Source organism: Mchenga conophoros, linkage group LG8, assembly GCF_057382185.1.
Source record: "Mchenga conophoros isolate Kocher_MC1m ecotype Shallow Benthic linkage group LG8, M_conophoros_male_GT1.1, whole genome shotgun sequence".
Classification (NCBI taxonomy): Eukaryota; Metazoa; Chordata; class Actinopteri; order Cichliformes; family Cichlidae; genus Mchenga; species Mchenga conophoros.
Window position 1 is genome coordinate 15,347,822 of NC_140533.1, and position 26,773 is coordinate 15,374,594.

The 26,773-nt window shown below is 41.8% G+C and overlaps 4 protein-coding genes across 11 annotated transcripts; 2 read left to right on the plus strand and 2 right to left on the minus strand.

Annotated features, from left to right (window-relative positions):
- LOC146568453 (transforming growth factor beta-1-induced transcript 1 protein-like) lies at positions 1-11,297 on the minus strand. Of its 2 annotated transcripts, XM_085284511.1 has the most exons (12): positions 10,825-11,297; positions 7,544-7,594; positions 7,149-7,297; positions 6,993-7,048; positions 5,738-5,874; positions 5,580-5,661; positions 5,256-5,340; positions 4,386-4,580; positions 4,136-4,309; positions 3,926-4,007; positions 1,846-1,994; positions 1-798 (listed from the first exon to the last, which is right to left on the minus strand). In XM_085284511.1, the coding sequence occupies exons 1-12, from the start codon at positions 10,835-10,837 to the stop codon at positions 532-534; spliced, it is 1,440 nt and encodes a 479-aa protein (XP_085140637.1). In that variant the 5' UTR covers positions 10,838-11,297; the 3' UTR covers positions 1-531. The 2 variants fall into 2 exon arrangements, with proteins under 2 accessions (XP_085140637.1, XP_085140638.1); XM_085284512.1 differs by lacking the exon at positions 7,544-7,594 and having other exon boundaries at positions 10,825-11,295.
- Positions 11,298-13,497: 2,200 nt separating this feature from the next.
- LOC146568454 (elongin-B-like) lies at positions 13,498-19,263 on the minus strand. Its single transcript, XM_085284521.1, has 4 exons — positions 19,113-19,263; positions 18,206-18,340; positions 16,708-16,816; positions 13,498-14,556 (listed from the first exon to the last, which is right to left on the minus strand). The coding sequence occupies exons 1-4, from the start codon at positions 19,113-19,115 to the stop codon at positions 14,444-14,446; spliced, it is 360 nt and encodes a 119-aa protein (XP_085140647.1). The 5' UTR covers positions 19,116-19,263; the 3' UTR covers positions 13,498-14,443.
- On the plus strand, positions 19,224-24,462 carry pkmyt1 (protein kinase, membrane associated tyrosine/threonine 1). Of its 7 annotated transcripts, none has more exons than XM_085284515.1 (9): positions 19,237-19,376; positions 20,528-20,574; positions 20,658-21,066; positions 21,233-21,470; positions 21,563-21,836; positions 21,922-22,028; positions 22,111-22,283; positions 23,413-23,630; positions 23,733-24,462. In XM_085284515.1, exons 3-9 carry the CDS (start codon positions 20,698-20,700, stop codon positions 24,103-24,105), a joined length of 1,752 nt encoding a protein of 583 aa, XP_085140641.1. In that variant the 5' UTR covers positions 19,237-19,376; positions 20,528-20,574; positions 20,658-20,697; the 3' UTR covers positions 24,106-24,462. The 7 variants fall into 7 exon arrangements, with proteins under 7 accessions (XP_085140639.1, XP_085140645.1, XP_085140641.1 ...); XM_085284516.1 differs by lacking the exon at positions 19,237-19,376 and adding an exon at positions 19,399-19,967; XM_085284513.1 differs by lacking the exon at positions 20,528-20,574 and having other exon boundaries at positions 19,224-19,376.
- A 524-nt stretch (positions 24,463-24,986) lies between these two features.
- Positions 24,987-26,708, plus strand: LOC146568456 (uncharacterized). The gene is made up of 3 exons (XM_085284526.1): positions 24,987-25,266; positions 25,495-25,693; positions 25,786-26,708. Exons 2-3 carry the CDS (start codon positions 25,504-25,506, stop codon positions 26,505-26,507), a joined length of 912 nt encoding a protein of 303 aa, XP_085140652.1. The 5' UTR covers positions 24,987-25,266; positions 25,495-25,503; the 3' UTR covers positions 26,508-26,708.
- Positions 26,709-26,773: the final 65 nt, after the last annotated feature.

A 26,773-nucleotide genomic window follows, 5' to 3' on the forward strand; every position in this document is an offset into this window, starting at 1 on the left:
TCGCGTTCGCTTTCATTTTATTCTTTGGAATCATTTTTGGCATTTTGCACAGCGCAATAGTGAATGAATAATGAAAAAACAAACAAATGTAGCAGTCAGCATACGGTATAAAAATGCAGTTGCAGTGACGTGGATAATTTCTGCAATACAAAGCAAATATATTAAAAGGGGATTTCCTTGCACAACAGGAAAAATTCTCAAATGATGTATAAATGTATGCTTCTTTTTACACCTGGTAGCAAAACGTAATTTTCATTTCATTTAAACACACTGTGTTTTTGTTTCTGAGCCGTGATAAAGTTTGTAACCTTGCACTGAAAGTCCATGGTTAAAATAAAATAGGGCTGGTTTGGGTTGGATGATTCTGTCTTCCTCCTCATCTCTCTGCTGACTCAGATATTCTTCAAAATTTACAAAGAGTCCAGCTCCGCCCTAACTCCCACAGTAACAAAAAAATGAAAAAAAAAGAGAGAACTGAGAGTCACATTAGGGCTTCTTCTCAGGGCAGGCTGGCGAAGACCTGCTGGGCCCTCAACCAAAGAGCTTGATGAAGCAGGGGTGGCAGTAGGGTTTGTTCTCCTGCTCCTTGAAGCAGCCTTTGCTCAGCGGCTTCAGGCAGAAGTGACACACGAGGTGATGCGGGTGGAATTTGGCCCCCATTGCGGTGACGCAGCGCCCCAGGATGGGCTGCTGGCAGGCCTGACACATGCTGCCGCGGGACTGGTGGTAGTGGGCCTCGCACAGCGGCTTGCCCTCGTGCTCGAAAAAGCTGCCGTTGACGAAGGGGCTGTAGCACTCCTGGAAACGAGAGGAAGCGACACAGCGAGACCTAGTCACAACGCTGACTCATGCAACTCTAATTACAGCGTTTTCATGTGAAATGACAACTTTCCCATGACATAATTCCAGCTTATTTGTGTTTTGTTTTTTGCATGAACTTCCTCATTGAGGTTTCATTGCACAGCCATCGTGATCTATTTGCCACGGAGCAGATTCAGTGTGTCAGCTGTGGGTTAGGAGACTCCTCAAAGGATAAATATGAGCTCACTGGTCTCATAGATGTTCAATCTGGGAAATTTAGAATCGGCCTTACAAAGAAAAAAATCAATCACTGAATCAACTCACTTCTATTTGAGGTGCTCCTAGGACAGGAAATATATCATTAAATGCATTTATTTTCACAGCAAGGTTGTGTTTAAGCTAAAAAACAAAACAAAACCCTGTTTCGACACACGACCACGAACACACTGAATCTTTTCTAGTGATGCTCCACCAACAGGAGCAGTCTCCAAGCATTCATCCAAATTCAGCTGAAATCAGGAAAGAAGGAGAACAGAGAGCAGCAGCAAACATAGACGACATAAATGCATTTATAAAGGCAAATAAAGGTTAGGAGAAATAAGTAAAACTGAGGTACCGTTTAAGCCATGACATTTAGCAAGCTGTTATTTATAAATCCAGAAAAGCTTCCCTTTAATTAAGACGCCTTCGTCTGCCACATCTTTGCAGTAAAAGACAGATGTGGCCAGTGTTAATATAAAAGTCCTGGTAATGTCTTACCTGTGCATGTGGCATATTTGTGTTCTGCTATTCTATCACCAATAGTCTTTTTATTGTCTAGGTTAGACGTAACCTGGCTGTGAAAATAAAGGTATTTTAACTTTATTTTGAAAAGGGACTTCCTTGGTATTAAAGGATGTAAATTCCTCTTAATCTCCTCATAAACTCTCATGGTGTTCTCCAACCTTTCTGACCTTTTTCAGAGCAGATTAACCTGAAACGACCCGTAAGCCTAACGCATCAATTAATGCTGCAACTCTTGATCAAGTAAAATGCAACACTCACCCGACATACAAAGCACTGTGGGTGCCAGAGAGAGTTTAGAGCTGAGATGTAGTTTTCCAGGATGGGCTGGCTGCAGCCTTGACAGCGGGAAGCAAACAGAGTCAAGAAGCACTGCTGGCAGTACTGCTGGCCCTCACGGTCATGGAAACCTGCAGAGGACATCGCCACAGTTTGACTCAGCTCAAGAGCTCTTTTGATAAATGTCAGATTTACTGTATAATATCACAGATTTAAAAAGGAAAATCAGTCCAAACCTTCTCTTTGTGACTGCGGTTTGTGCAACATTACATTTTATTGATCTGAACTAACAACGGCCGGCTTTATTTTTCCATCTCAGAGCTCGTGCTGCTTTAAATTTGGCCATTTTCTTGCCAAGGAAATACAGAGACTCAGTGTTTTGCCTCGAAATTCACGGCAGAGTGAAACTGCCGATATAACCCCGATCCCAAAAAAAGTTAGGAAACCGTGTAAACTGGAAATAAAAGCGGAATGCAGAGATTTGCTAATGTTTTCGACCTCATATTTGAAAACAGCACAAAGACAAATTGTCAGATGTTGAAAGTGGTCATTTAAACCAATTTTCAAGCTCTTAACACTATCATGAACCAAATCACTGAGAACCTGCACAGACAATTTAGGAATAATGTATCCAAAGTTTTTACAAATTAAAAGGAATGTAAGGTTTTAATCAGTTAACTTGCACAATGTCAATAAAAAAAACTCACAGAAGAAATCTCTGTGGGCAACCTCAAAAACAAAGTGCTGTTATCTTCTGACCCTTAAGTAGTTCTGCCTTACAAAAATGACAAGATTGCTGCTTGGCTTCAGGAATACTTCTGAAAACTACTGTCAGTCCATCCCTGTCTCTGCAAATATATTTTAAAACTCTACCATGCCATGAAGCTCCCAGCACACAGTGTCAGTGCTGATGTTAATTCCACTCTGCAGTTACTGAGACAGCAGAGCGTCGCCGATCTTGTTGCTCCTCAGCAACTTTGCCTGATCTGTCAGTTCATGGCTGAGCTGCTGTGGTTCCTAAATACTTTCACTTTTAAATAAGCACCACGTAAACTCGATGGTGGAATATCTGAGGAGGGAGGAAATTTCACAATCTGACCTCTTGAATTCACATAGACATAGGCTGCCGGGGGATTCCCATGATGCATTGAGTTTTTCCTTTCCAGTCACCTTTCTCACTCACTATGTATTAATAGACCTCTCTGCATTGAATTATATCTGTTATTAACTTCTGTCTCTCTTCCACAGCATGTCTTTATCCCGTCTTCCTTCTCTCACCCTAACCAGTCACCCCCCTCCCTGAGCCTGGTTCTGCTGGAGGTTTCTTCCTGTTAAAAGGGAGTTTTTCCTTCCCACTGTTGCCAAAGTGCTTGCTCATAGGGGGTCATATGATTGTTGGGTTTTTCTCTGTATCTATGAAGCGCCTTGAGGCGACTTATGTCGTGATTTGGCGCTATATAAATAAAATTGAATTGAATTGAATTGAATTCGACGAGTTCTTTAGAACGACGCATTCCTTTACAAATGTTGCAACGACAGACTGCATGGTTATACACCAGCATTCAAAGATTAAGAGGTGTGGCCTTAAACCCTTCAGTTATATAACGTGATATGAACGTAGATACAAAAACATGGCCGCCTACAGTCATGGACACTGCAACTTTGTTATCTTTTCAAAAAATTAGTAAATTTGTGCAAATGTCTGAATATCTGTCATGACCCCACTAGTCATGAAACATTCAGACAGGATGTAGCCTTTTTTAATGTAAGGTTAAAATCAAATGTTCTAGGGTCTCGAAGTGCAAACTGTAAGTTATTATAAACTCTGAAACTGGTTGTAATGTTTAAAATAATCTAATAATTTAATAAATGAGATAAGATGTGCTTTATTTACCGCAAAAGGTAGGAATTTCCTGAAATATATATAGTATAAAACTTTCAATAACATTATAAAATGCTGTCTGAATGCTAATGGATGTATGGTATAAAGGGCTTCATGTAAGTGTGGCCTGACTGCAATGTATTGTTACCCCTGACAGGAATTAACAGCACCACCCATTACCTTCCTCTCCAAAGGCGCGGCTGCACTTCACACAGCAGAAACACTCTGGGTGCCAGTTCTTGTCCAGAGCCGTGACCATTTTCTACACAACGATTAAAGTGAAAAAAAGAGAAAGTTACAGAGCTTTAGGTGGGCTGTGATATCGATCTGAGCTCTTTAAATAAGCTCAGAGTTGAGTAACAGAAACATGTTCCCATCTCAGCGGCTCACGTTCAGTATGGGTTTGTTGCAGTGCGCGCAGTGAGGGGAGAACAGCGTGAAGTAGTCCGGCTCGCAGTACGGCCGCCCGTCCTTCTCGAAGAAGTTTCGACTGCCCAGCTCCGTCTCACACTCGGTGCACACGAAGTGCTCGGGGTGCCACACCTTCCCCAGAGCTGTCACCACCTGCACAAACAGCCAGGTCAACTCAAGTGAGGGTCTTCCTCATCACATGTCTGACAGATATATTCTGACTGCTCACCTGTCCGACAACCGGCTTTTGGCAGGCTGAGCAGTTCCCCTTAGAGGACGTTTGCACTCCTTGTCGGGTCAGGTCTGATTGGAGGAGCCCCAGCATGCTGTCCAGTGAGCCTCCTGATGAAGGAGGCTGAGGAGGGGCAGCGGCCGGCTGCTGCGGTGATGCTGTAACGGGCGCTGGAGTGACAGGCGCAGCTGGCTGAGAGAAGACAAAGCACAGAGTCCTTATGATGTTAATTCTTTGGGAGTTTATCATCACTCCACAGATGGTGGAAATGAATTTGTTTGGAAGAAACCAATGTGAGGAAAAGTCAAATCATAACAATACTGCACATAGTTTGAGCCAAGGCTCTACACATGTCTCTCTGCTCTGCCTGGAGACTTTAGCCTGGTTAGTCATGGATATGCAGTGGAGACGTTTCCTTTTTAAGACTCTGTTCCCACAGCAGTCTTGTTTATCACTCACAGCTGGACTGCATACTGAAACTAAACAGCCTTATAATGACAGAACTGCCTGCTCTGCTCGCAAGCCGACTCACCAAAAAGGAGAGAACTAGATTATACGCTGTTCCAAAAGCTGATCTTTAAGCTGACTACTGACAATCTGAAGCTATTTTAGACTCTGGAAAAATTAAGACCAGGACTAATTTTCATCCACAAGCCATATCTGGTGACTGATCTGTACCAGCAGGCATGTGCTGTGGCCAGCAGGCTGCACAGTAACAGTGTAGCCATTATGAAGTCAACTCAACCTCTACAGGGATCCAACACTAATATTAGCATTCTGTAAAAGTCATATAGTGAGCGCCGCTGTGAATTTACAAGTAAAAAGTTGACAGGTTAGCATTTTCATGCAGCTGTGGGTGACTCTTACGGTGCTCTGGACTCTGAAGTCAGACAGCGAAGCCATCAGCTTGTCCAGTTCCAATGTGGCCGATGTTGCAGAAGGCTTCGCAGAGCTAAAACACCGAAATCAAACCCACAGATTACACACATGATCAGAAACATGCTAAAATGCTGCACACTCGCACATGTGCAAATATGGATTTTTACTTGCAATAAAAAAATAATACTGCAGGTTTTTAAATGTAAGCAGATTTTAAAGGGGTGCGTTTGCATAAAACAGACCTACTTCCTCAGTCGTATACAGTGATACTCAGACAGATTATACTCTCTTATTTCCCTGTGGATTTGGTACCTGGAGGAGGAGGTTGGTGCTTTATCCTTGATATTATCCCTCTCATCTTTCTTAGAAGAAGGGAACTGAGCCAGGATCTCATCTAACAACAAAACAGGATCATAGATAAGAAATCTGATTTAAACACGAGGATTTAAAACACACGCACACATGCTAACCTGTGATGTTAAACTGGGTGGCGTTGAGTTCCTGTAGCAGATGGTCCAGTTCACTCAGACCTCCTCCCAGCAGCGAGGAGGAAGAGAAGGCCAGAGGAGGATCTGCGCTTCGGGGAGAGCGCGGTTTACACACTGTGCTGCAGGGAGACAGATAATATTAACAATAAAAGGCATTAAAAAAACAAAGTATAAACAATGTTGTTGGACTCGTTATGCGAGGAGGAGAATTCTCTCGCTTGCTTAAAAACCACACATTGCTTTGCAAAGAGTGATGTAAAGAAAATGAATGAGATTCCTAACAGGGTTTGGGTTCATACATCAACATGCTGACACACCATCTCTCCGTGTAAAACACTCTATCCCAGTCCATCAAAACTTCACATGCCAGCTGTGCTCAAAATGTGCAACTCTGCAGCACATGCTGAGCTGCTTCCCTGAGACAGAGGGACACTTTAGGCACCCTGATTAAGTCCTGAGGGTCACCCAATGGAAAAGAAGCCATTATCATCAGCTAGCACATCTGGGACCGGCAGCTGCTGGTGGATTAGAACAAACACATTTTCATCAGATCATCACACCCAACTGGCGGAAACCAGTTGCTGTTGTGTTAGAGTCCTTGGGGTGTTTCATTATGCTAGAGGCTAACACCTGCCCAGGATTATTGCTTTGGTGGGTCTTTAAGAAGAAGCTCCCTAAGTACGAGCAGATAGCTGAAAGCAGGGAAGCTGCTGTCCTTGGATTTCATTACACTGGGCATCGAGGGAAAACTGAGGAATCTGCAACACCCCACATGTGGTAGAGAGAGCCTCGAGATGGCTGTGGCAAGAGAGGAAAACCATGGAACAAACAGGTAGCAAGCCATCTGGACACAAGCTGAGGTCTGATCACCTTCAGCTGGGCAATTTAGAGGAAAGAGCCAAAACAATAATGATGATGTGTTGGCTTGTGGTATTTTGAACAAGGCTAAAAGCAGCAGGAAATTTAGATGCCTTAAACCTGGCTCAGAATTACATGTCATACAGTTAATTCTTCTTTTATTAGGTACTCCACGCTAGTTCAGGTCCTTCAGAACTGCTTTAATTATGTGAGGCGTAGATTTAACAAAGTGCTGGAAACATGTCTACATGCCAAAATACACTGAGTTGCTGCCGTGTGATTGGCTGTTTAGATATTTGTGTTTACAAACAGCAGAACAAGTAATGAATTTGCCGGTGATCCTGTGAGCAATGGAAAAAGACATCTATGAAGGAGTTACCTGTATAATTTGTCAGGGGTGGAGTTCTGTGTAGTCTTCATTGCTGAAGAAACGGTCTAAGAGACAAAACAGACAAGTGATCAAACAAACTTTATCAAAGCCTCGGCATAATCAGGAAGAAAGAAAACTGGTATGAACGTGGCCCGGATTGACCACCTGCTGCGGGGTGTATGCAGGAGGCGGCGGCCGGCTCTGGGCCGGGTCCTGGGTGGTGGGATCGGCATTTTGAGGCGGGTCAGAGGTGAGCAGGACGGGACACCGAGGTAAAGGGGAGCCTGTGTTCTCCAGATCAGCAAGGAGGGCATCTGGAAGGGAGAGAGAAGTTTCTGTAGCACCACAGAAGCCACATTTCATGTCACAAACATTCATGGTTGTCACTAATGGTGCCAAGTTTATTTACCAAGTATTAAAAGTCAATCAAGAGATTCAAGTTAAGAAAGTAATTTAAAAAGCATGCAAAGTATTACGCTGCATGACAAGAAGGTATTAAGTTGAGTTAAACGACAGACGAGACGAAACACATACAAACGCATGCACAGGCAGCTACGTACCAAACACAACAATACGAGGACTGAGAGGGTAGTTAAGCGGCTCAGGCACTCCTGAGGAGACACAGACAGCCTTTTGTGACCAATACAGCAGCAGCAACTCAGCCCACACACCGAGACACAACACAGAGGACAGCGAGCGCTGGCGGACGCTCGTCACTCAGAGGACAGGACAGTCAGAACCGGCGCAGCTCAGAGATAGTCCACTGACGGTGAGGTCGCTCAGACGCTCAAGCATTCCTGCATTCATATTCTAAACATGCCAGTGTGGAAAGGAAGCAGAGGAGGAAGAGTGTTTGGCAGCTGATATCTGAGTCCACTCCTCCGCCCACACACACTCACACGCTCACTCTGAAGTAGAAGCTGCACAGAAACTAAACTCACTCAAGTGTTAGCATCTACAGCTGTGTGACATCACTTATCCTGACAAGCAACCGAAGCAGACTGAAGATGAAAGAGGACTTCATATGAGTAACAGTGGTTTACCATGTATGTGTAATGACATAGCAACCATTTATTGTGAGTCCTGAAAGGGTACCAGTCCCTTTTTTTTTTAACTTTTATATTATCAAAATGAAAATTTTGGCCTTCCCTTCCAAGAAGTTAAAATAAATAAGAAAGGTCAGTCCAGTTGTAAGCTGGTTCCAGACTGACACAGAAGACTTGTGTTACCTCAGGGTTACTGAAGTCAAGCACACAGGAGTGACACTTTTTACCAGACAGAGGCTTTTTGTACTGTATTTTAACACTTTAACATGATAGGAATGGAAAACAGGCTTATCGATAGAATTCCTTAGCCAAAGCCAGACAACAAAATATCCCGACTTTTGATCCCGTGTACAAACAAATCCAATCATGTGGCTGACAAACATCCTGTCTCGAGTGCTTGAAGAAAGGCATCTGGACTTAGTTTGTGAAGATGTTTTGCCTCTCATCCAAGAGCTGACGGAGAGTCCCAGGTATTTAACAGCTACAGGGGAGGCAAAACATTCACCCTGTGGCAGCTGGGAGAGGCTAAAGGGCCCCGAGACTCTGAACTGGATAATCGGAAAAGAATGGATGGATGGTAAAAAGTCCACTTGCTTTAATTTCTGGACCTGGATGCCTGAGAACTCAAACTTAACGTCCTCAATTTGTAAAGCCCAAGCTAACGTAACCATAACAACATCATTGTGACATCATCAGCAGATGTTAGAAATGTGCAGGTGTACGACGTGAGAGCGTGCAAAGTGTTCGAAAGCACTTTATCTAAAAAAACTTTGGAAGCTTGTAAATTAGGTCTGAGGATCCTGATAACAGATGGTGGATATTTAAAATTCCAAATTTCTTTAAAAGACCTTCAAATGTTTTCAGTAAACAGTTTACAGTGATGCAATATCTATTACATTTTGGTTAAAAGGAAAAAAAAAGTACTTTCTTGGGGGGGTTCTGGTACTTCTGTATTATTACGAGTCATGCAAGTCAGAGCTTTGTAGAAAACAATAAGGTTTTCCAGTCTTGATTACTACTTGGAAGCAGGTGAATGGTCTTTCCATGAAACCTCCTCCCAAAGCCACGGATGACACATCTCAGGCACTCCTCAGATGTGGAGTAACTGCTTCATCTAGTATTATCACACTCTTTCTTGTATTGCAGCTGTGACTCAGTGTGACAGACGAGCATTGCACAACTGGTTTTCTTAGTTATTGATGTAGAAAAAGAACAGCATTTAGTCACACTGCCAGATAATTCCGGCCTATTTAATGGATGAAATTTGACGTGTCCATTTTCTGCATGCTGATTTACGAGCTGCAGGTCAGAGTTCATTCGTGGCTTTGGAGAAACCGTCACAGGGTGACTTCCCATCTAAAGCAGCTACGCAAGGCTCGTCACATTATGAATCATGAATTTCTAATTCAGAATCTGGTGAAGTGCTATGTTCTAAACCTACGCTGCTCGGCCATGTGTCACAAAACTTGAGTTTGCCCGGCCCGAGCGCACCGCTGTGGTCATTTCTACCCCGGATGATTCACACTTCTGGTACGACCATGCGGTGAGAACCGTGTGCATATACTACTGGCCCTCCACCTCCCTGCTGTGCTGTGTGTCTCTCACACACACACAGACACACACACACACACATACTCGAAGAGGCTGAGCAGCACATATAAGGAGCTGAACTTCTCTCAATGGGAATTATGACCATATTTAGAGCGGCCTGCAGACTTGTTTGTCTTGGCCGTAGGCCTCTCTAACAAGTGGTCTCTCTCTCGCCGAAAGCCTCGCCAAATCCGATGCATAAACTTACAACACTGTTGGACGACAGCGCAAGCCAAGACTCTCAAACATGGCGCTCAAGCCCAGCACCTCCGTGTCACCGTGTGCAATCCGATCCAGATGTGCCCAGATGTGTACACCATGCCATTTTTTCCCCCTCCTCGTGTTGCTTGAGAAGCACAAATGCTCCACTCTTGAAGCGTACTTGGTGAAAAAACAGAAGAAACTCCCAGAGAGAATGGGCAGCTGAGGCAAAAGCCATGTCTATTTTCCTTGAACTCTGTGGCTTTTACAAATAGCAGCATTGCCCCGGGCTATTTCAGGGCCTTTCCAACACACAGCTATTTTCTGACACAAAGAGTCAGCTTCCCATCATGTTGTTTTAGAGAAAAGAAGACATTTGCTTCCAGTATCATTCAGAAATGGGGGGGATGCTCTCTGATGCTGTCTTCTCTCATGTCTTCAATTCCTTCAAAATGGAAAACACTCTCTTCAACATTATGTGGCACTCCATCCATCCATAACTTGTTAATGTTAATGGACGGACATGCCTGCTCTGGACCCCTTTAAATCGAATTTTCAGAGCTTTTTATTGTATTTGCAGGCCGTGCAGGAAGACCCGAGTGAAGGTTGGGCAGATGTAGAGCAGTGCACGGGTTCATGTGTTACCTGCATGTATTTGTGGGTATGTGCCCCTGCACAATGAAGGTAAAACACAGCTCTACAAACATCTAAAATATTGGCATGTATGAGTTATTATAAGAAATTTCCTCACTGTTGCTGACTGGGAACTTGTACCACTCATTTTTTTTTAAAAGTATTTCCTACTGCTTTCCATTGCTCCTTATGTTACAGCCCCTCTTTTCTACATGTCCTTGTAAGCCAGGGATCTGTACTCTATGACTGCCAGAATCAACATAGACCTTATTTCCTCCGTTTGGGCACACCACCCCTTCCCCACAGATCCCTTCAAGATATCTCAACATGTAGTTACAAGGCATGAAACGAAGAGCAGCTGTAATACTCACCCAAATCCTCCATGATAGGATCTCAGCCGACTGTTTCCCTCTTTGTGACACAGCGCAGACACCATTAATCAGTAGTGATGACCGTGGATCACAGCTGGATAGAAGGTCTCGGCGCTATTGTCTGCGTCGGTCCTGAATAACTTCTTGGGCACCGTTATCCGCCAACAGAAGGAGGAGGAGGAAGAGGAGGAGGGCGTCCCGTCTCTTTTTTTTCCAACACGGCTCTCTTCCTGTGTAATGCCTACCAGGACCTCAGAGCGAGGAAGGCGTAGTTAAATAAATGCGGTTACAAACTCGCATTCCCCGGACACGAGACGTCACCCTGGACATTCCTAGTCCATATTTGGGATCGAAAATTAAGGATTTAGTGGCTCTAAGAGAGGACGCGCCGCTGCTTCTGCTGCAAGCGTGTAGTTCTGAAAACAGAAAATATTGGAAATGACGCTCATTTTCCCGGTTTTGTTTTCGTTTTCAGGGTTTTAATACCAGGACCTTCCCATTTTTGGTTTCTTTACGTACTTGTTTCATTTCCGTGTGCGTGCATAGGACTAAAAATCCAACACAATATTAGTGAGATATTAGTGATTCACACTTTGAAAGCGTTTTTTTCTTTTCCTTTTGGGTGTGTGGGGTATTTTTTATAAGGCTATAGAAAAAGAACAGAAACTATACGCGTATCCCAAAGCCAGTTTTCAAAGTTTTCTCCGCTCAGTGTCAGGATTAGGATATATCCAATTTTTTTTTATTGAATTTTATTTCAATTCTTAAGTCAGACTTATTCGAATTAATACACACTAAATTTTTAAATTAGGAGAAACGGAAAAGTCACCTGAAATAAAAGAACTTAAGCGATAGTGTACAAAGCAATAAAATAAAATAAGAATGTGCAGGAAATGACTTTCGTTGTATCGTTTGTCAGCACAACCAGCCTGGTGAGGCTTTTTATTTATTGGAGATGTTAGGATGTCTCTGTCGTCTTACTCTGAAAGTAAAACTATTACTAAAACGTTTTCAAACAATAAAAACTTTATTTATTAACTATTCTATTTTATATTTTGGCAACTGGATGCAGGGTTAGTCAAAGCGTTACAAAGCGTAAGTTGTAGAATTGACAGCAACCTGTTTACAGTGAAACTAACTTGGAAATAATTAAGTTGTTGTTGTTTTTTTTAACTAAAACTCCCATCTTACTGGTTATATGGTTTTCACACTGAAACTGCACAGCTTATGATCATCTTGTTGCTGTACTCCCACTTTGACATGTATCACTCACCTTAATATCGCTGCAGACCAAATCCATTCCCAGCGCTCCCTGACAGCACTGGTCTCACCTAGCAGGACAGAAAAGGTGGCAGAACGGGACCAAGGTACAGAGGCCCAAACCAACAGCCCTTCCTAAAATCACCACAGATCAAAACCTGGACTCTGTATGAGAGTGCTCCCTGACACCATTTTTGTGATTGTTTTATGACAAAAGCTTTATTTAGAAAAATAAAGGCTAAGAATGAATGTGTCAGACTTTTGAAGGAGCACGACACTGGTAAATTATGTTAAGGTTAGTGATGTAATGTTAACTATACTCAGATGGTGGTGGTGATGCAGAAACTTCTTTCACGGTTAATGTTTAGACGTGCCACTGCAGGGCGTAGTAACCTATGGTCGTATTACAGGTGGAGGTCTGGCAGCTGTGCATCAGCTGTGTTTCACTCTCATGGACCCTAAATAGAACTAAAATCATCTTTAATGCCATAATTTCTACTTGTGGCGTTTTCTGCTACGAAATGTCCAAAGCCCTAATCCCTGCTGCATTCCTCTGGTTCCAGGTAAGCTTTTCACTCTTGCAGCTTCAGGTTGTTTTAACATGACAGTGATATGGTGAAAAACAACTCATTAAGTGACTCATTCCAGTCACTTAACTGGACCTCTACACTACATTTTTGCTGGCAATGCCTTTTGGAGAATTTTAATTAGTGTAGAAGTTAGGACCAAATATCAACAGCTTAAAATAAACCTGGTGCTTTTTGGATACCTCCTGGAGGTTTGAAGGGGGCGTTTTTGTTGATTTGAGCTTTAATTTTACAGTGAATCTATATTATAAAAGAAAAACTGTCCACCCTGTTCTACAAATCCCAGAAAGAAAATAGCAGTTTCACAGTTTTTAACATATCACAGAATAAAAAGCACAAGTGTAAATAATACAATTTAAATATGACAATTTGTTATACCTGCTTACTGTGCATGCCGGCTCACATATGGGCTGGACAGAGGCATTGTTAACGTCACTATCACACCTGTATATGAGTTTTGTGACTTCTACATCATCAGTGATTTCGATTTTACCCCCAAAACAGAAACACATTTTTTGAGCGATACATAAATCAAATGAAAAAGCAAATATGATGCAAATTAGAACTCACATATGCAATTTAATATTTAAGTTCTCTTTTTTTTTTTTAATTTGTCAAGGATCAATAAACACTCCTTTGTCAAAAAGTTAAAATTTTCTGGAAATTATTTCATGGTTCAGGCTTTACATGGTTGTAAGAATCACTGCTACAGCCCTGCCCAGTGCCTCCAACACAGATCAATACACTGAATTACTGATTTATTCATTAAATACTGACACAAACTTAAAAAACATAAAAAAACAAACAAATCAAAAAGCAGTCAGAGTAAAAAACCAAACAGGAAAAACTTTTAATTAAGCAAGATCACAGTTACAGGCTATGCATGTGTAATAAGGGGAAGATGCCACGTAAGTGTTGGTGACTTGTGATGTGTGCATTTACAAAATGAAAAGTTTAACACAAGAAACGCTCCTCCTGTGTATATACTGTATGTCACAGACAGAATATCCTTTGACCAAACAACTAAAGAAGAAGAAAAATAATCCCTCTGCTGTCCAAGAGGTACCTGCCTTTGGTCTCAGTGCGTGAAACACAACAAGGGACTAACGCGTGAAACAAACCGAAGAAACAAAATGATGATGAAAACAAAAATGAACGCAACTATCTTACAGACATTCTTCCTGGTTTACGATCGAATCAGAAATGTACAACGAAAAGTGGGAATCAGACCAGAGAAACGAATCAGTGGTAGGTCTATCTGCTTCTGTGAATGTAAAGCCTTTGTTTTGAGTTTGTTCATGCATTTGCTGATTCACACACTGGACTCTTACCCATGCATGTTAATTCTAGAGCACTGTGACACACAACTACGCCTCCACCCTTTCCAAAATATTAATGATAATAATTAGAATAACTCAACACATACACACACACACACACACACACACACGCACGCATACACACAATCACACTTTCCAAACCAACTTCTTCACTCGGTGCTTAGGAGCAAATTCAAGGAGCTGAACTGCATGTGATGTGGAAATCAATAGAGTTAAAAAACAAACAAACAAAAAAAACAACAAAAACGTGTGGGGGGGATGTTGAGATGACAACATGAAGGTAACATGGATCGGCTTGGTTACCTAAAACGTCCCCATCCAATCAAATGAAACTATTTTACACATCCTCCACCCCGCTACTTCTTCACCGCAGTTAATCTGCACACTGCCACTTCCATCCTTCCCGCCGATGCTCGCTTCCTGCCTCTGCCATCACTGCACTGCCTGTTCATTAGCAGTGCTACCAGAGTCCTGAGGCTTCATCACATCAGGGAGTTCCGGGGGGCTGGAAAAGGCCTCGATGTGCAGCTGCTCAAACATCTCATCTGCAGGGCACAGAGACAAGGAAGCATGAGCTCCATCGTGACAGCAGAGTTTAATGTGGCTGCACATAATAAAAGGTTGCTGAAATGAATCATTACTGTAGAGCAAGTGTATCCAGGGGAAAATCCTTCAAAACAGATTCATGCTCGTGTAACTAAGGACAAGCTTTGCTCAATGCACTTAAAGGTAGAAGTGCATAATTTGAGCCACAGCTTTAAGGCACGGGGACTCGGGTTACACGCAACACATTTTAATGCCGCTGAGGGCCCTTTGTGCATGCTCTTAAATATAACTGCTGGTAAATCCACGCTGAAAATCTACAATGAGTCTTCTTGAGTTAGTTACAGAATAAAATCACACCTTAATTTTTAAGGAATGAGTTTTGAAGGAGAAGTTACCTTGAAGCTTTCTTTTGAGTGACACACAATACACTCATTCAGTGATGCGATTTACAGTACTGTGCAAAAGTCTCGAGCCACCTCTCATTTCCTAAATAAATACAGTATGAGAGGCAAAAAGACTAAAAAATAAATAAATATATATATATTTTTTAAAAATAGAAAAGTAGACATGTTGTTGTGCTGAAGACCACAGATTACAGTGCAAAAGAATGGATTAGTCAGTCATTCATCATGGTTGTCTACTGAAAAACACTGTTGCTAAATGAGATCAGTGATGGTTTATTAAAAGAGAATAGCACAAACGTTTTCCACCAGTCGTGCTACTAACATAAAAAAAAAAAAAAAGAGTCATACTTCTTGGTAAAACGGAAAACTACTCTTTATGACAGAGGAAAATTTAGTACACATCAGAACTGAGAACATCACTTGATTCTCAAATTTTATTCCTTCTCAATAATTACACTGTTTCCAAGATTACATGTAGCATATAACCTTTTATGAATCTTCAACTCAAATACTTTAGAACAGGGGTGGGGAACTCTGGGCCTCAAGGGCCAGTGTCCTGCAGGTTTTAGGTATCACCCTGGGTCAACACACCTGAATCAAATGATCAGTTCATTATCAGGGCTCTGGAGAACTTGAAGACATGTTGAGGAAGTAATTTAGCCAACAGAACAAGCAACAGTGCTTGAGTGTCTGTCTTCCCAGAATGATGCTACGGCCAGTGCACTACTTATATAATGTAACTGTGCAAAAGAAAAGGAAAAATGCCTTTAATTTGGCACAGGACTTATCAGAGGAAAGCAGAGTTTCTGTGACAGTTTGAAGGAGATTGCACAATGTCAATTTCCAAGCATCACAACCTGGGGAATAAATAAAAACCCTTACTTGAGCTTCAGAACAAAAACTTCAGATTCACCCTTCCTAAAGAAATAAAAAGATAGCTTGCTTGCGAATACTTTGAGTCCTTTCTTTGCTCAAATGGAAATAAATCAGTTAGGTTCACATAAAAACACCAGCGCGTCTGACATGAACAAAGCAGACTGCCAACATGACACATTAGTTCCTTAAGGAGAAAACAGTGAAACTATAAGCTGGCCAAGTATGTTGCCTGACTCAAATCCAAGAAAACACTACTGGGGTATTTTTATAACAAAAAGAGAACAACACAGGCTCTCCATGTTAAAGAAACTGTCTCTAAAGAAAGGAAGAACATCTCTATATAAAAACAAGGAACAATGGTATCATCCACCAAATGTAAAGGTGGACATCTCAAATTATCTCAGTAATAAAACGTGTGTTTCCTATAGGTGAGTTCCTATAGTGAAGCCCGTATTTTAATAAAGTAAACTGAGGTATTTTTAGCTGCTCCCTTATTTCCCAAGAAGCCGCCTTAATAGAGGGAGCCACATGTTTGATTTAGAACAGATTTTACACCAAATACCCTCCCTGACGTTACCCTCCCATTTATCTGGGCTCGCACTGGCAGTACACAAGCTTGCAACCCCCTGAGGCAGGATTTGTGTCTCCTCAGAAGGTCATTCACATGTCTTAACCACTACACCGCTACTTTAACACTGTAACTCTAAACTGTTCTGATTTTAAATAAAGAGTAAATACATGACAGTTCAACTCTGAGAACGATTTTTATACTAAGATATTTAAGCAATGGTTCATAGGAATGTACTCATTTTTGCTGTGTAGTGTACCCCTGATCTTTAAAACCAAACAAACAGCATAACCACAACATACCATTAATACGAAAGGCCAGACCGACTGTAGCTGGGGCTTGAGGTCTGGCAGTCTGGTTGGTGAATCCAGAGTCACCCAGAGTTTTGCTATCCTCTAGCAGCTGATCATCCTGTAATACAAAAATATCATGACCTCAGAATTTAAGAAGATAGTCCAACTAATATGCAGAGCGTGTTTCTGATAGAAAATATTTAAGTAAGCAATGTTTATTTACAGAGTTACAAATTACTGCACAGGAAAACAAGTGAAAACTGGGAATAATCACAATAAAATATATTAGATACTTAAAACATAGTTCAATAGCAATACAAAACCAAAAATATTACAACACAATCTAAATACTTAAACCAAAAAGGTTTCAACGACTTTTCCATGAAGTCTAAAGAGCGAGCTAAATATAGCTGGAGTGGCAGACTGATCCATAGTCTTGGCTGCCACAGACTGAAAGGCTCTATACCCCAGTCTACAATCTTATATGAGGAACAACTAATGTATTTTGAGCAAGTGCGAAGCAGTGTGTTTAATGAGAAACTGAGATTAGTAGTCTGAGCTTGATTTAGTGCTCTGTATGTAAATATGAGAATTTTAAAACGAATTCTAAAATCAACTGTGAGCCGACGTAAAGAGCATAAAACAAAGAGAATGTGAGCACGTCTGTATTAGGGTCTGGATGCAACATTTTGTATCATTTGGAGGTATGAAAGAGATGATTAATCTAAGCAGGTAAATAGGGTGTTCCAGTAATATAAGCACGAAGACACAAATATATGAACAATTTTCTCCAGTCCAGCATGGAAGACCATAGCTTACAATTTGGAAATCTTCCTTTAATGAAAGAAACCAGAAAATGACATAAAATATTACAGAGCGATTACAAACACTAGACTTCAAAGATGAACAAAAGGAGGCAATCGCTTGACAGGTTCTTGAATATATTTTAGGAGGAGTTATAATCCTGGTCTCAGTCTCACTGAAGATTAAAACAAGGTAACTGCTGGAAAGCCAAACATTAAATCATTATAAACAATTAGCTAGGGTGGACAGTCTATCCAGCTGGTGAGGCTTAAAAGACATTTCAGCATGGACATGACAAGTAATGCCCCCGAAAGATTTGAACGATCCCAGCTAAAGGAAGGATGTAATAGGCCCAGGTTTGAGCCTTGTGAAACTCCACAGGTTAGAAAAGCTATTTGAGATCAAGCAATATGAGCACAGAACAATGTCCCACATCAGATGCCAGCTTTTAAAAACCTGCCTGAAAGGGATCAGAAATCTGTCATAGGTAAAAGAATCTAAATAGATTTTCCACAACTGCAAATTTTTCTGATAATTTCCTATTCAATGGTAATTTTGAAATAGGTCAATAATTACCAATATTTACCATGAGGTTGAAGTTTGTTGGGGTAATATTCAACTACTGTGAATGTTAACATTAACACTGGCTACATTCTGGCAAAATTAAAGTGCACATTTAGTCTTTCTGATGCTGTAAGCTCACTTTGTAGAGTCGCTGGTCCTCGGGTGGTCTTTTAAGTATTCCCTCGACAATACGCTTCAGCTCATAGACAGTGGTGGACTCCTTGGCATCTGTGAAGATTGTGGTCTTGTGACGCCGGATCATTAAGAACACGTCCTGAAAGGAAAAAAGGGGGGCACACAATGTAAAAACCAGCTACAGTTGCTCATTTACCAAGAAGTTGAGGATTGGGTTCTATGAAACGTTACTCCACATTAAGAACGTCTATCCACAAAAATATAGTTCTTGAGTAAATATATATTATGACCAACAATAACCCCGTTTTACTAGACAAAACATCTCATTAGGCCACGAAACTCGTTAATATTGCATGCCTATCCGAAACTGCTTAAACACCTAACCTGACTGTACAGTAAACGCGAAGATTTTTAAAAGGTTATATTACATGAAAATTTGATAGCGGATTCTGTAATAGATATTCTGATAAGTGTCACTTCATTTATTCATACGCTAGCAAATAACAGTGAACAGTGTGAAGCAGACGTAGCTCTGGGCTAGCGCGATATTAGCCGACACGTCAACTGTTTTGATAGTTCGGTGGAAAACAGCCCTAGATAACACACGGAATAGGTCTGACAAATACAGTACACACTCAGCCAACCACATGATATTGCCTGGATTAATTAGCTAGCTAGCGTTACAGCATTTCCAAGGTTAGCTGAGCTAAGTTCCCTCGCTAGCTACACCCCCTCGGTTATGGATGGAAAGGCTAAGCTAGCAAAGCAAAAGTGAAATTAACATTTCTATAGCCAACAGTATCCGCTGTTATTATCACGTTAATACGTTTGAACACATCGCCGAACATTAACAGAGTGTCGAAATCTACGTACGACTCTCCCGAACTAATCGGCAATAATATTAAAGTTACCATTTCAAGTGGTCAGCTAGCTAGCCAGTTACGCCAGCTCTGTGTTTTGCAGCAAAAGCCCAGACTGCACTGCTCTCGGATATTGCGCAATGTACATGCGCAACTCGTACATTCCGTATTCACGGAGACCAGCTACGCAGCGCTACGTGAGAGTTTCAGAATTTGGCGCGAGGTAGGTTGACGCTTGAAGGGTGTACGCGCAGGGTTTGGATAGAAGACCGCTGTTTTGAAACCTGTCGTCAAAAGTGGACTATGGTCTGCGAGGTAACGTTTTTTAATTCCGCTTTAATTAAATAGTTAAATATAAAATGTCAGTTAGAGTAAGTTATCTTCTCGCGGGCTAGCCAGCTAATCAGGCTGTGTTGTCATGTTTGTTTTGTTCCGCCCGGGGTTAACGTTAGCCACAGGTGTTTAGCTGCGGTGACAGTTGTCATTGCTATAAACTAATGGACAGTATTTGTGCTTCGAGTAATGTTACGTTAACAAAGCGAAAAGTTATGTTGGAAAAATTAATCAGTTGTGTTTTATCAGCGGGTCTTTACTTTCCCCCTGACGCCAGGGGCTGGGCTGGGAAAAGGAATACCTGTCTTCCTACAAATGGGTTTAGTATCAATGGATCGAGAGGACTGTGCCGATACCGATATCAGACAAAAGCTCTACAACCTGTCAAACCAGATGTACCAGGAGTAGTGCTAAATGGGTGGGGATCAGTCTAGAAAGACCCATTTTTTTGTTTGTTTGTTTTTTTTAGTCTTCATAAATAATACCTTTTTGCCTTTGCTCTGTGGAGAACTAGATGAAAAGAAACCATTAAAACTGAGCACTAGTTGTGAAAAAAATCAACTTCCAGTTCTGGTGAGGAAATTTATAAATACCCAATGTGGGAATGAATACCATGTTGAATTGGAGCTTTTAATGATTTATTTGAACTGTTGTTTTTCCAGGGTGGAAGGATTGTGCAGCAAACATCTTTAATTACCAAAAACAAAAAACTGGGTGCACAAGTTTGAATTTATTTGGGATTTTCTGTAATCCTGTGTGTTCACTTGTGTTGTCAATGATCCCAATTACATATCAAAACTGGTTTAGGAATGGATAAAGCAGGCTAACCTGGAATGGCCTTCCCAAAGCTCTGACATCAACCCTGTAGAAAATGTACTGATTAGGCTTAAAAGCAGAGTCTGTGCCAGGAAACCAACTAATTTAAATGAATTCTGTCAAGACGAGTGGTCAGATATCCAACCACAATTATGCCAGATGCTTGTTGATGGGTACCAAAGGGGTCTAATCGAGGTGCAACTTGCTCAGGGACATTTAACCAAATATAAGTGGCGGAATATACTCTTGACCTTGTGTGTATTAGAGAAAATCTAAAATAAATCCAAACTCGTTTACCCAATTCTTCTTTTTTACAGCCACTTAAGATGTATGCTGTTAAATCATTCAACTATGAAAAGAGAGTGTATGTAAAATTCTCACCACATCTACATATATGTAGCTGTATGTATTGCTTATGTTTACAATTTTTACTTTTGACTGTTACAGCTTCCTGTCTTTATAGTAAAGAACAGAAAAGGTCGACACAATGTCTGTGGCGGTGGAAACTACAATGCCGAGGGTGGCTCTCCCTCTTCCAACCCACTTCTCCCACGCGGAGCAGTCCTTCTCTCTCAAAAAGCGCCGGCTGCCTTTTTCCTCGTCGTCTACGTCAAACTCATCCTACTATTCCCCTGCTCGTCTCTCAAATTCTTTGCCTCCGCTGCCACCGTCTAAAGGATGCCCCCCGCTGAGCAGAATGTTTCCTCAGCATCAATCCCCCTGGACACCCCTGTCTAATTCCCTCAGTAAATCTCCAAATTCTGCGTATGATCCCAGCAAACAGCAGTCCTACTTCAATCAGTGCTTTACTAACTTGGGCCTGCTGGGGAGGGGATCATTTGGAGAAGTTTACAAGGTGAGCAAAACACAGATTTAAATAAAGAGGGCTATATAATAACATAATATATTTGGTGTTGCTGTTTCTTCACATCAAGGAAACTGGAAAATTCAGGATTTTAAGTATTTGTTTGTTTATTTTTCCAAAAGTTGTAATTTCTGGATATTTTCTTTTCTCTCTCCAGGTGCAAAGCAACAGAGATGGTCATCAGTACGCAGTCAAACGCTCTGCTCAGCGCTTCAGGGGTAACAGTGAGAGGAATCGGAGCGTCAGGGAAGCCAGGAATCACGAGCACCTGTGTCCTCACCCTCATATTTTGAACTTCGTGGCTGCCTGGGAGGAGTGCGGCCGACTCTACATCCAGACAGAGCTGTGCAGCACCAGCTTGCTGCATCACGCTGAGAACCAGCCTCCTGGCCCAGGTCTGCCCAAAAACAGTTTGTATCAGCTGTGATTTTGTATAAAACTTCTACATCCTCGTTCATGCTGACTTGTGTTTTTTGCTTGTAAACAGACGAGCCTGCTGCTTGGGCCTACCTGTGCGATCTCCTCTCAGCACTGCAGCACTTACACTCTCATGGCTTCGTGCATCTGGACCTCAAGCCCGCCAACGTCCTCATCACCGCCTCTGGTCGTCTGAAGCTGGGCGATTTCGGGCTGCTGCTTGAGCTCAAACAGATGGGAGCTGCAGGGGAGAAATCAAAGGACGATGTTCAGGAGGGTGATCCCAGATACATGGCCCCCGAGCTGCTGCGTGGGGAGTATGGACCTGCTGCAGATGTTTTCAGGTACATATGTGATTCATTATGTACAGATGTGACTGATCTGATTTGAAATAAGTGTCTAAATATTATCGCATCCTTTTTTATTTAGTTTGGGGGTTTCCATACTGGAGCTTGCTTGTAATATCGAGGTTCCAAATGGTGGCGAGGGGTGGCAGCAGCTCAGGCGAGGCTGTCTCCCCACAGAGTTTACCAACGGTGAGATCTGCTCTAGGAGGCCTCATCAATTTCCTCATCTGATATAATGATTTTTCTTTTAAACTTCCATGTGTGATTGCAGGCCTGTCAGAGGAGCTTCAGACAGTCCTACAGATGATGCTGGCCCCAGAGCCGTCTGAGAGACCCACAGTCTCTGAGCTTCTTGCCCTCCCCTCTGTTAGGAAACGCAGGTGGAGGAGACGCATGTATCTTATGGCTGCTGAGACGATGCTGACACTGGCCTCCCTGTGTCAGGTAACAGAATCACTAAATCCTTTAAATATTAATCTTTTAGGATTGATTATTTTGATTAACAGTTTAGTAAAATGTCCTTGTAAGGATGCCACAGCATTAAAAATAGAATAACTTTATTGTCCACATAATGGGCAGCTGTTTTCGGTTCACCAAGCCACAAATCAACCAATCAGTTCATGAATCCTGGGAGATATCGGCCCACATTCATAGATATGCATATCTATAAATTCAATACAACTATAGAAATACACCACAGCATCTTATTATTTAGCATGCTGATTGCATTTGGTACAAATGATCCCTTATACCCCTTTAGCTAGAGGGATCCTATAAAGTTGTCCTGAGAACATTAATTCAAAGTCAGAATAATGGGGGTGTTCACGGTCAGCAACAATAGACCAAGCTTTCCTGAAGATGGTCTGATGACACAGCTTAGCCAATAAAGTTTGTTGTCAACCAATCATTTTTCCAGAAATTCTGACAATCCTGTTTATTTTGCTATTGTGTTCCTGTTTGCCACAGTCAGGCTACCAAACCAGGCTGAGATACTGAACGTAAAATCAAGCTGACAAACTCTTTCCAAAACGTTGTGCCTAACTCCGAAACCTCTTGACGTCCTGATAACAATGAATCTCTGATTAGCTTCCTTGTAAATGGATAAAGCATTAATCATAAAGTTGATCTTGCCATCAATATATATAAAGTGGAAAACCTGTCCATCGGGTCTGTGTTATTCAAGTGAAACACGTGTTGTGGACATTAATCAACAAATAACAAGATTTAAACCTCTCTTTCAACCTATGAACCTGAACAAAATAGTTAGAGTTCCTATAAAAACAAAAGACAATCATCAGCATATTTTAACATTTTCACATTCCCTGCATGTCATTTAAACAGAAAATAACAATAGTGATCGAACACACCCTTGAGGATCCCCCGTACTAACAATGGTTTCACCAAATAAAACATGATTAATACAAAGCTTTTCAGGTGATCAGTTAGAAAATCTCTAATCCAGTGAATCAGTCCTGAAGTTAATTTAGCCTGGCCAATTCCAAACTTCAGCCTTTAAAGTTTACTTTCCTCAACCTTGACAAATACATTTTTCTATATTTTCTTTTCTTCATAGATCGTAGTCTCCTTTGGGTGTAGATTCCTCTCCTTCTTTCGCTTGCCCTTCCTCCCTCATTGGAACAATCCAGATCCCTGCACTCCTCCTAAAGACAGTTGGGACAGGGATTTAACCCTGCCTCTCAGTGCCATGCATACTGACTCCGGGACCCCAGAAGAGGATGCAGTGTTTTTTCATCCCACAGACCCAGAACTGTCCCCCACCTTCTCACAAAGGTAGAGAATTATCGCATCAATAGGATGGAAGAAAATTTTTAAGTGAGTATATTTGTTCTGTTTAACTCTCCTTTTTTATCTTCCTTTGTTTTCATGTCACAGGGTAAAATCCAGATTGTCTGTAGAGAGCACATCCACGCCTCTCCCGGGCTCGCCAATGCGCTATCACCAGAGTCCTGCCCACACACCCACTCACTCAAATCTTAGTGGATGGTTCTCATGTAAACTTGCTCAGACCCCTTCCAGCATCCACACTAATGGCTCCTGCCGCACACTGACACCTAAAGTGAGTCCCATACATGCCGAGCTGGACGCAGACTCCTTCCAGAGCTTACACTCTCCATCCACCAAGTCCTCACAGCGGCGTGGGCGCAACTGGGTCCAAGTGGAGGAGGTCGTACCTCCTCGACCCAGCTTGGAACCAAAGAACCTGCTCAGCTTGTTCGAAGAAACGGCTCTGGAGGGGGAACGATGAACACAACACTGCCTTTATCTCATTCATGAGTTTTTGTGCGAAAAATGTAATGTGACAAAGACCTAATGTATTAATGTAATAAGTTTACTAGCTTGTAAATATTTTTTTTGCCATTTTGTAACAGCTTCTTTTAATGTGCATTTGAAACAAAAAATGAATTTAGGGGAAAAGGGTTGGATGTGTACTCAGACCTTAGAACACTTTTCTTTTCTTTTTTTGATTTGTGCCAGTGTAATCAGTTGCTGAAACGACTTGTGACTGTGACTCTGCGTTGTTTACCTCGTGAGATACAAAACAAAGCTAGCAGAGTTTGAACTTGTGGAGCATGTTGTGACTATAAAGCACCTCAAAATACGACATGACTGGTGTTTCTTTGTTCTCTAGACTTGTGCACATTACAGTTTGATATAACAGGCTATCCTTTGAGAGTAGTCATCTGTTCTCTGATTGGATAGTTAAATTTGTGATTGACAAGACATTGACCAATCAGCTGAAAGGAAGAAAACTCGGGTCAAAACTCGTACTTGTAAGTTGAAACTTGAGTGCAGTTTCACACGTATTTTTTATATATATATTTTTTGCTTTGTATCTGTAACCAGACCTTAACAAAAACAACTTGTAACTTGTGTAAATATTTTTACACACACAAATCTTTTTCTTACGCACACACAAATTCTTATCTGCAGATGCACAAATATATATACGCATTCTGATTTACAAGTACAAAATATTTATGACCACAATTTGAGCCCATAGGACAGTCAACAGAAACACATTTTTCATAGTGCATGTTTGAGGTACAGTATATTTGAATTTTAGTAAACGCAGTACAGCTTTGTGGTGTTATGTTTTGAGCCCTTACCAGTAGGTGGCAGCAACGGGCCTCAGGAACGCTTCAAACCCATGAAGAGGACGCTGCCGCTTTATTGCTATCGCGCTGTTTATTAAACCGTTTTAACACCTGACCCGGTTTACAGCAGGAAAAGCTTCACACAAAGATGTTCGGCGGACGCACTGGCTGCCATTTTTAATCTACCTGCAGGAATCATTTTAAAGGGAAACGATTACCTGCATGAGTGTTAATATTTTAAACAATTCACGATTGCAGTTTGAGCGGCTGTTGAGACTGCGCATGCTTCATGGGATCGCATTAAACTCAAGGTATGTGAGCATTCGGCTTGTTAATAACTGGTAGTAAAAATGCACTCCCGTTTTTTCTGCTTTCCTCTTAAATAATACATTCTGCTATTTTTTGTTGTTGTTGTTCTTTGTTGCATAAATATCCAATCGCCATTATTTCTTTCATTTATCTAAGTGGAAATGTGCAGAACACATGTTGCATCCTGCAAAAGTCTGTTAAATATGCTCCTTAATTTTTTGTCTTCTTAGTCCTTAAAGATGGCCAAAATTGAGCGCCTTAATGTTCGAGTGGAAAAGCTCCTGTCTAAAGTAGTACAGGAGGTTCTGGATGTGGTGAAAGAAACTGTGTGCGAGTATCAGGAGAAAACTGCCAGAACCCAGAGAGAGAATCAGAGTCTGAAGAGGAGACTGCAGGAGCTGCAAGACAGAATTAACCTGGAGAGCAATGGTAAGAAAACAAAGGATCCAGCTGTGAGTACAAGTGGTGAAACAGCTGGATTTAAACTTTTTTAAAGTAGTTTAATGTGTGTCTTCCTGCAGGATTTGTGCCAGAAATGTTTGCATCCATCCCAGCAGACATGAAAGAGAAAGAAGAGGTGGTCATCCCTGTTGATAAAGACACTGAGTCATTAGGTGCTTCCTGCTTTTCCCCTGACCGTGCAACAGAAAGCCTGGGAAATCTGAAAACAAAGACACATGATGGACAGTCAGCCTCACTATTAAACCACGAAAGACCCTTCATTGCACCTCTGCATACTGAAAATGACCAGAAAACGAAAGTAGAGCCTGCATCAGATAACGATGGCTTGCGTATTGTGAATTATTTTTATTGCGATCCATCAACGAGCACTGCAGGACTCGGAGGTGAGTCTGCAGTTTTCTACATTGATTCAGAACGTGACGTACAGGAGCCAGCGAGAAACATCAGTGCAAACGATGCCGGAGAAGAAAACCAAACCAACACAGAAGTGGGCTGCTCGTCCTCAGCAGAGAAACTGCAGAGAAACGTCCGAAAACACTACAGCTGCTCTCTCTGCGGTCGCACCTTCAGGCATGCAGGTGACTATAAGAAACACAACCGGGTGCACACAGGGGAGAGGCCGTACTGTTGCTCGGTGTGCGGCAAGCGCTTCAGCCAGTCGGGGTACCTCACAGTACACCTGCGCTACCACACAGGAGAGAAGCCGTTTGCCTGCAGCCAGTGCGGGAAAAGCTTCAGTCACTCAAGTAACTTAAAGAAGCACCAGCAGACTCATCTGTGAAGGCTGGTGGGTTTTTCGAGGTCAGCTAAAAACATATAAAGAGGTTAATGTGCCTTCTTCACAGAATAGACTGCCTCTTAGGGAGCACTTGTGTTTTCCTGAGCTGCTGTTGTTGGTCAGATTTTGTTTGTTCCATTACTAGATTTTGAAGCATGGAGTCTGTAGTGTGTTTCTGTATTGTGATCTCCAAATAAAATAATTAGCTGATCAAATTCTTTTGGTCCTTCTGTGTGGTCCATTGCAATATTTGAGACGGGTGCACAATT